At 39.0% G+C, this 9,894-nt stretch overlaps 2 protein-coding genes across 2 annotated transcripts in view; both read left to right on the top strand.

Moving 5' to 3' along the window:
• The window catches only part of LOC107717596 (AP-2 complex subunit mu-B-like), a 12,851-nt gene extending 10,671 nt beyond the window's left edge, over window positions 1-2,180 (top strand). Inside the window, exons 5-7 of the mRNA XM_016524404.1 lie at window positions 1,554-1,732; window positions 1,804-1,939; window positions 2,031-2,180. Coding sequence (XP_016379890.1) covers window positions 1,554-1,732; window positions 1,804-1,939; window positions 2,031-2,180 — 465 coding nt within the window. The remainder of the gene's footprint in view (window positions 1-1,553; window positions 1,733-1,803; window positions 1,940-2,030) is intronic.
• Window positions 2,181-7,981: 5,801 nt separating this feature from the next.
• Window positions 7,982-9,894, top strand: part of LOC107717605 (matrix metalloproteinase-23-like) — an 8,985-nt gene continuing 7,072 nt past the window's right edge. The window contains exon 1 of the mRNA XM_016524411.1: window positions 7,982-8,077. Within this exon, the coding sequence (XP_016379897.1) occupies window positions 7,982-8,077 (96 nt within the window). The remainder of the gene's footprint in view (window positions 8,078-9,894) is intronic.

Here is a 9,894-nt window from a genome sequence, read left to right as displayed (position 1 = left end):
TTTTTGTTATAAGAAAAATGTTATTAAACCTGTTATACTGTATTATGACAGCACTTTTTTAAACTAAATTTTAATATCGTGATAATACCGCATACCATGATAAAAGCATTAGCAATTAATCGCAACATGAAAATTTGATACCGGCATATCCCTAGTGCTGGTAGGTATATGTATCTTTACAGAGGAATGTTTGATTCTGAGGTGCCGTTGGTTTAGCCCTTTATTTCTTCCATTTTTTTCTGTTGATCTGTGTGCCTCTCTCCTCTCCTGCTGGACTTCAGTGAGTTGGGGGGCAGGTAGCGTAACTCTCACTCCTGATGTCACCTGATTTATCACCTGCACTCTGTCCTGTCTTAGCTCGTTTGTCAGCTGTCTTCGTGTCATGCCATCAAATGTCTCGATAAAGATGATCTTTTTGCATGGGATGACACTGCCATTGCCCCCCTGATGTGTGAGGTGTTTAGCGGCTCTAAGTGAAGGAGCATAGCTTTTTCTTCAGTTCATTTGTCTTGTCTCATACTGACAGTCTTTCCCCTGTCTTGTTTTACTGAAAAGCCTCTTTCCTGAATAAAGCCATTCTCATTAGGGTCTGTGTTAAAGTTCTCTTTTCTTTTGACCCGTCAAACACCTGCCCCCTTGGCTCTGACCACAACATAACGCTTTATTTTATCTGGTATCAGCAAATCACAGCCCTCTTACAGACTTTCCCATGCAGTTTTGTTGTGGTCACAGTGCTAGAAACAAACATCCTTCCCAACATAATGACAGTATAGCAGACATGTTATTGTGCATCATGGGTAACAGAGGTAGGCGGTATGACCAAAATCTTGCTTAATCTAATAATTGTATTTATTACAATATGCTCTACCATTCAAAATTTTGGATTCAAAATTGTAATAGTTTACAACATTACTGTTGTTGTTTTTTTTTGGTCAAATTAATGCAGCCTTGGTGAATATAATGGACTTCTCGCAAAACCATTAAAAAATATTGACCCCAAAACTTTTGAGCAGAATTGTAGTTATACATAATAATAATAATAATACATATTTATGGAAAATTCCCGTAATGAAAGATTTAGTGTCATTTATTTTCTCTTGTTATTTAGAACTTGGACATATACTCAAAACAAAAAAAGAAAATGTCACATTCTGCAACACAAGTAAAAATTTGACCAAATTGTAAATGAATGAGCCACATTCACAGCTGTTGTAAAATAGCTGTTCAAATCCATGTATCAGTTAAAATCTTAATGCACTAAGTTGTGAGGTTGCTTTACAATTGTAAACCGTGTAAAGCCCGCTTTGTGTTGTGCTTAACAACGCAGTCTTTCCTTTCCTCGTTTGGGACACATCATGCTTTGTATTTTCACATCAATTCATGTTTCTTCATTACTCTCACATGTAAATGCATAAACCCTTCTCACCGGTAGCAATCTAAAAGCCTCCTGCGTTGTATATCAGAATATTAACCTGTTGACCATTTTCTGCCGTCACACAGTATACTGTCATGCCGCCCACCCCTGATGAGTAATGTGTGTTTGGTCTCTGCAGTCTCTGCTCATGCTTCATTGTTTCCTCATCGTTTCTCTCCTCTGTGTCTCCTGCTGCAGTGGGAAACAGTCCATTGCGATCGATGACTGCACGTTCCACCAGTGTGTCCGTCTCAGCAAGTTTGACTCGGAGCGCAGTATTAGCTTCATCCCTCCCGATGGAGAGTATGAGCTCATGAGGTCAGTGAAGAGTGTGTGTGTGTCTGCATATGAGTGTGTCACACAGCACAATGACAGCGTCCTTGTCTCAGGTACCGCACCACTAAAGACATCATCCTCCCCTTTCGCGTCATCCCATTGGTCCGAGAGGTGGGCCGCACCAAGCTGGAGGTAAAGGTGGTGATCAAGTCCAACTTCAAACCCTCCCTGCTGGCACAGAAGATAGAGGTGAGACTGACAGCAGAAATAACATTCATTATTCTGGAAGTGCCTCATTAGTTGTACAATATTGCAGTGAAAATCATGTGTTTCTCTACAGGTGCGCATTCCTACTCCACTCAACACCAGTGGGGTTCAGGTCATCTGTATGAAGGGGAAAGCCAAGTACAAAGCCAGTGAGAACGCCATTGTTTGGAAGTACGGCTTGATTTTACTGTATGAACTCCCTTCAGAATTTCACTTGCTATGAGATGATGAGATGTAAACCCCTACTTGTTTCTCCTTTCTAATTCTTCCACAACATGCATTCCAGACCCCCAGTCCCTATTGAATCCCAGCTAATTTGGTGCTCTGGCCCCTTTTCAACCCGGTGATTAGCGCTGAACCTGTGTTCCTGCACAAAGGCGGTATCATTGTGGCCATTTCCTGCTCCTAAGTCCCTATCTGCTAACCTGGACCCTAAAAACATACCCCTTCATACTTCGTTTTTGTAGTGGTCCCTCCTAAGAGTAGGTATCGTCCACATTCTTGTTCTCGGTGAACTGGTGTAAACGTTAAGCAGATGACCCCACAATGTTCTTGAGCGTAACTTTTCATTGAAAAGTTGTTTTATGTACGCTGATGTAACTATTTGGATTTTGTCTTAATTTTTTTGTTGTCTCGATACAAGAATTTCTCAATGTGACCAAAATGAGGTGTGAGGACGTTTGAATTAAAGCAACAAATTGTACTAATGCTTAAGTCCAGCTGTCTGTGTGCGTATATGCTATTCTATACACTGTAACAAAACCCCCACACCGATTTAGACGAGTTTCAGCTTTCATTTGGTGTCATATAGTGACTGGTGCGTATGTGTGCGAGTCAGGGGTCCCCAACATCTCTCAGGGACTTTGCATTTGCGCACTTAACCGTCTTTTCATGTCACACTTTAACTTTCATCCTCATTTACCTCTTTGTTTACTTGTCTGAAGTTTACCGTTCGTCTTTGCATCAGCGAAATCTCTCCCTGCATTTCAACATTTCTCCTGAGATTAGTTTGAAGGCAAATGCAACTTCAAAAAGATGCATTTCACTAAATACATACGTGAGGGCCTAGAATATTAGGGAGTCCCTTTTCTAAAACTTCTTTAGTCCTGATCTGAGGCAGGAGATTTTGGAGAAGCCATGTCTGCCTTTATGGTCTTGAACACCGTGTCGCTCCTTTCATGTGCACACAAACTCCACTCTGCGGAAGGCGCCGGAGGATTTGTCTTAATGCGAAGGCATTTTGGTTGAACAGCACAGAGACGGAAGAGTCCCTTTTCTAAAACTTCTTTAGTCCTGATCTGAGGCAGGAGATTTTGGAGAAGCCATGTCTGCCTTTATGGTCTTGAACACCGTGCTCGCTCCTTTCGTGTGCACACAAACTCCACTCTGCGGAAGGCGCCGGAGGATTTGTCTTAATGCGAAGGCATTTTGTTTGAACAGCACAGAGACGGAAGAAGCACAGTTTAGTGATGTGCTCACTGACGACTACTATGCTCGTGCTATCTACGTTACGTTTCAGACAACACTACAGACTCGACCCTGCAGATTTAAGTGTGCGACTTCTAATAACACTTACACCATCTGACCTCAGTGTGTTTCAGCTCTGAGAGATGATGAGGCTCCTTTTGCAGTGTATCGTCTTCATTTGGTAACTTTGTGATTGTCGTCTTAATCCTAATAAAATGTGTAATCAGTTACTCTTAATGGAGTTGGTGTTTTTGTTTCATATTATATAAATATTGTATGGCATTTTAAAGTTGCGATTGAATGGAAGTAGACAGTTCGCAACACCTTGGTTCCCTCGACAAAAACCCAATAGGATTTTTCCATAGACTTCTGGATTATTGCAGAAAATAAGCACTGTGACCAACAAAAGTGTTTGATTCTTACACGTTTTGTTTTTCATGATAATCTTCACAAATAAATGCAACTTTTATGAGTTTTGACGCCTAAATACAATCACCAGAAGTAAAAAGCTAAACATAGGCTATAAACAAACTACACCACGGTCACATGACTTTAACGTCACCACTATTACGCTTCTGACAGCTCTTTCAGTCTTTGTGAAAACATTTCCCCTACAAGTTTAAGTTGGAATAGTTTGCAAAAGCACAATTATAAACACAATGAAACTGAAAGCAACTAATGAGTGGATGAGTTTACCTTGTTCGGTGTGATGACGTTTAATGTCCATGACAACCTCTGTAGTCCCATCTAGACACTTAACAACTGCCTTTTTAAAAAATCGTAAAAGGTATTAAGGGGGAAGTCGTGGCCTAATGGTTAGAGAGTCGGACTCGTAACCCAAAGGTTGCGGGTTCGAGTCTCGTACCGGCAGGGATTGTAGGTGGGGGGAGTGAATGTACAGCGCTCTCTCCCACCTTCAATACCACGACTGGGGTGCCCTTGAGCAAGGCACCGAACCCCCAACTGCTCCCCGGGCGACGCAGCAAAAAATGGCTGCCCACTGCTCTGGGTGTGTGTTCACGGTGTGTGTGTGCACTTAGGATGGGATAAATGCAGAGCACTAATTCCGAGTATGGGTCACCATACTTGGCCACATGTCACTTCACAGTCCCTGATGTATTATATGTGACCCTGGAGCACAAAACCAGTCTTAAGTCGCTGGGGTATATTTGTAGCAATAGCCAAAAATACATTGTATGGGTCAAAATTATTGATTTTTCTTTTATGCCAAAAATCATTAGGACATTAAGTAAAGATCCATTAAGTAAGAAGATATTTTGTAAATTTCCTACTGTAAATATATTAAAACTTAATTTTTGATTAGTAATTTGCATTGCTAAGAACTTCATTTGGACAACTTTAAAGGCGATTTTCTCAATATTTAGATTTTTTTGCACCCTCAGATTCCAAATTTTCAAATAGTTGTATCTCGGCCAAATATTGTCCTATCATAACAAACCATACATCAATGGAAAGCTTATTTCCATAGGAGGTTTTGTGGTCCAGGGTCACGTATGTCATAGAATAAAATGTGAAAATATCTTAAGTTTCTGTTAACCTTCATCATATGTTAGGTTTGTATCTTTTAGAGAACCCCACAATTGTTTTTTAAGAATCTAAATCTATTGGATAAGTGAAAATTAAGGGCAAAAGACTTAAAACTAACCATTCCAAACAAGTGTTTGGAGGTTTTATCTGGACTTTTCGTTTACTATGGGCAGACCATTTTTTGATTTTATGTGGAAGTTTTAATGGATGGGTTTATATTGGCTGCAGTGTGCTGTAATCCTCTAGATCAGTGATGGGCAAACTTGGCCCATCCAGGCCACTTTCAATACAGTGCAATCAGTTCGGACATCGCACAGTGCTCATTCAATAAAGGCTGGTCTTGCTTGTTTGTTTATTTTTAATATACAAAAGTTATATTTTTTTGTCAATTTAAAAGCCCTTTCACACCAAAAGTGAAACGAATAAGCCTCAGGTTGAAGGAAATGTAAATTCATGTCTGTATAGCAGAGGGCACAGCTCAAACAGACCTTTCAATAAGATGGAGAAGAAATTCAACACTCTTCAGCAATTAAAAAAAAAAAAGTACAAAAAAATGAAACAAATGTTGTTTATCTAAAGTCATTTTTGCTTATTAGTATTGGAATTGGATCATCGAAGCAAAGACATTGGTTCATAAAATGGGATTAAATACATAAAGGATATTTGTGGTATTTAACATATCTAACTATTGCAGGTTTGTGTCATATTCTGAGTTTGCTTTTCACTGTTTTTATTCACTTTGAGGAATACTGAATCTGTTTTTGTGTGAGTGAGATGAACTACAGTAACATCATGGTCACACAACGCCTCTGCACTACTCGCGATTTCAACATGGGGACAGGAGAGCTGCCGGTCAATAAATTGGAAAGACTGGCGTTACTTATTTTAAAAAAATTAACCGATATTTTCTTCTAAATTCAAAAGCAATGTGTTACTTTACTAGTTACTTGAAAAAAGTAATCTGATTACAAAACTCGCATTACTTGTAATGCGTTACCGTCAACACTATCTGTCACTTCTCTGTATGATCTGTATGACTTACTTTCTTCTGTGGAACACTAAAGAAGATATTTTGAGAATTTTTTGGAGGTCATTGTTTACCAAAAACTGTTTGGTTACCAAAATTCTTCAAAATATCTTCTTTTCACAGAAGAAAAAATGCATGCAGGTTTGGAATGACGTGAATTTTTATTTTTGGATGCACTATTCCTTTTATTTATTCAATGGTTGGCAATTGGGAGAAGATCATGTGCTCATGTCATTTCTGCATAGAATGCCTCTTCAAAATACAAGATAAATCTCTGTTTATATTTAACATACATTTACATTACTATTTTTAGAGTTTTATTGCTTTGACATAAGCCACACAGGAGAATAATTCAGTAAATGAGACCATTAGGAATGCTTACAAGCACTGTTTGTGGGTTCGGATGGTTGTTGGTGGTCTGATGTTGCCTGCAGAGATTTGCACCGACGTTATAGCTGGTTGGGAAAAGTTTGGAGCTATTTTCCTGCAGCAGGGATGGGCGGGGGGTTTATGTGGGAAGTCACTCATTAGCGCGAGTATTTAGGCTGACGTCATGGCCAATCATTAAGTGGGTGCAGGAGCCAGAGGACCTACTGATGGATCGATGGCCAATTAAACTCTCATCTCTCAGGGCCCCTGAAAGAGATTCTCCTGTCCCGCTAGTCTTTTTCTCCTCCGTCCTTCCGTCTCCCTCTCCCTTTCTTTTTTGCTCTTTCCCAGAGTGAGTGACAGGGAAGGGTCAAGCAGCCCCCGGTTCCGCAGTCACCTGGAGTGCAGCCAAAGCCTGGGCCTCCAGCCAAATTCAAAACCACTCGCAAAAGATATGAAGCTGCCTTTCAGGTGCCCTTCTCCAAATCCATGTTTCTCTCTGCTTCAGGAATTCCATACTTTATGATAATGCAGCGGTGTCATTGCTATTCATATGATACTGACTGAAAACCAACCGTCAGCTCGCTGAATAGTGACACGATTGCCTTCTGTAGAGCCGAACTGAACTTGTTTCATAATTGAGTGACGTAGACATGTGGGGGCGTGTTAGAAGAACCGTTTTAGGTAGGTGTGGCTGACTCTTAACTTTTATAAAGAATATCTCTTTGGATTTGAGACTTTAGTCTTTGCAACTTTACAGATCTTCTTTATGCACCAAGAGCTTGTAACACTCCAAAGAAAAATGAAAACTTGAAATCGCATCATATGACCCCCTTTAAAGTAAAGCACTGTGAAAAGCCTGGCTTTTGTTGAAAAAAGTTGACTCGAGTGTGATATCATGGAAACTGCAACAATGAGGACTATCTTTTGGAGTTGAAAGTGAGGTAAGCTTTTCAACTTTCAATGTCTTTCTAATGTTTTATAGCTCGTACCAATTTTTTTTAAATTTTTTTTTTGCAGGCACATGAGAAAAACACCTGTTGTGATGTACTGGAGGTGTTGTTTAGCCTGGGCTGAAATCCAGATATATTTATTCATTTCTGTGGGGAAAATGAAGAGGAATTCACAGTAAGTTATTATTATTATAATTTTTTTTTTTTTTTTGGCCAACCGAAAACACATTTTTCCCTACAAATGAATTTCGTCAAATAAATAGCATTTCCGATTATTATGCTGCTCTGAGTTGATAAACAGAGACTGTACGTGCATGGAGAGTAAAGGGAGGAGATGAGGAGGAGGAGGACATTAGATTGGAGCAGGGCGGCGCTTTGTGCTCCTGCGGGATTCTTCTTGCACCCTAGAGATAGCGAAAGTTTAGAGCAAGAAGCAGAAGTGCACTAAATAAAGTCTACTGCGAGTATTAAACACATTCAGCAGAAACATTCGCACGAATCTGTCTTTCCGGAGGCGAGGACACATCTGTCTCCAGCACGGATGCGCGCGCGTCTGGATGCGCTGAGTTCTGTGGAACTACTTTCTTACTCCAGAATATATGGATGAGACACAAACGCAAAGTGGAAGGTAATCCGCGAGGAAAGTTGTGTGATTTAAAGATGCGCTGGGTTTGTTCCTGCGCGCTGCTGCTGCTGATGGTGCTGCTGGTGCTGCTGGATAATGCCGTGGCCGTGCCTGCGTGGGGGAAACCCACGGTAAGCGCTCGATATCATGTCAACTTCATATGATGAGCTTTGGTTTGTGGTCTAGTCCTCATAAAAGAACTGAAAGTGACATGCACAGGATTTCAGGACCTTGGTAGTTTGGCACTGACATCCGACGTGGCTGTACTTCATTTAAACTATTCTAAACGAATTATTATTATTATTATTATTTTATCATTTTCATACATGCACAATAGAATATATTTACTTTTTACACTGCTAAAGGGTGATCTCTTGAAAGAAATAGCGACCAAATGCTAACTCCTAAAATATACATTCTTTTAAAAATATATATATTGAAAAAGTGTGGGATTTACAAGAAACAGTTTTCACTTAGATATTGCTAGTAATTTTCATTATGATCGTTTAAGTACAAGTAACACGTTGAAATAAATGTGAAATTTTGAAGTGCAAAGACTGAAAAAGTATTCTCTTGTAAAACCTACTCCAATAATCTTAGAAAAAATGTGCTGTAGGCTGTTTGGCCAAACAACTTTATGTTACTTACTCATTGGTCACAATGAGACATTCATTGCTGTTTTTTTTTCTGGAAAGAGTTGTAAAAATCTTTGCAAAGATCAAAAGGAGGAGGAAGAGAGAGAGAGAGAGGAAGAGTGTTGAAGGTCAAGGGGGAGGGAGCGGGTGCGTTCACATACAGTGGGTACGGAAAGTATTCAGACCTTTTTTAATAAATTTGCAAAAATGTCAACAATTCTGTGTTTTTCTGTCAATATGGGGTGCTCTGTGTACATTAATGAGGAAAAAAAATTAACTTAAATGATTTTAGCAAATGGCTGCAATATAACAAAGAGTGAAAAATTTAAGGGGGTCTGAATACTTTCCGTACCCACTGTATGGGTGACAGATATTCCAGAGCTTCGGCTGCATGAGTTACTGACTGCAGCTACTGATGTGATGAGCAGGAGAACCAAAACACAGCATCTGAGTGGAATTCATCTGGAATTTCATATCAGGCAGCAGCAGACATTAGCTCTCCTGATTTCGTTTATTATTTGCTCCTCCAAATGTTTACAAATCTGAGACTAATAAAGAAAAGATTACTTTTAAAAAGAGTTCTTAGTACAAAAAACAAAATAAAATAGCATTTTAATTGCAATTAAATAAAAATATGTCATAGTTTAAATTTATGTTTAGTACAATTATTTGAACTTAGCAGTGTTGTTTGAAACATTTAAGTGGGATTCTGTCTACATTTAATTAAACTGTTACATAAATTGAAACTTATGTATTTAAATATGTTCATTTAAAAATATATTAACTTTAAATATATCAAATAACACATGACAGTTAAAATTATAATCAAGTACTTTACATGTTTTTAGTATGTTAGTCAACACATCAAAATAAGTGTACTTTATAGAACAAAAAAGATTATTAAAACAATGTACTTTACTGTAAAACTTTTAATTTGACATGATTACTTAAGTGTGTAAAAGGGGTGCTATTATGCTTTTTCACTTTTTCAACTTTAGTTAGTCTGTAATGTTGCTGTTTGAGCATAAAAAACATCTGCAAAGTTCAAAGTCCACTTCAAAACGAGATATTTTATTAAACAGAAATCACTTTTCAAAAACTACAACGAACGACTCGTTTGGACTACAACGCACATTTTCCGGGATTTGTGATATCACAAAGATCGACGAATGGGACGAGACCTGGTTGAGCTGCACTAGAGAAGGCAACGAGTGTTATCACTATGTCGGAGACACGCTAGCGTTTTGCCGATATGAGCCTGTCGCGATATATCGGTATCGGCGAATATGCCGCCGATAAGAAATTTTTTTTAG

Source organism: Sinocyclocheilus rhinocerous, unplaced genomic scaffold (assembly GCF_001515625.1).
Source record: "Sinocyclocheilus rhinocerous isolate Xijiao unplaced genomic scaffold, SAMN03320098_v1.1 scaffold240, whole genome shotgun sequence".
In the NCBI taxonomy this organism is placed as follows: Eukaryota; Metazoa; Chordata; class Actinopteri; order Cypriniformes; family Cyprinidae; genus Sinocyclocheilus; species Sinocyclocheilus rhinocerous.
Note: the sequence above shows the minus strand (reverse complement) of the source record. Positions and strands in the feature narration are given on the sequence as shown.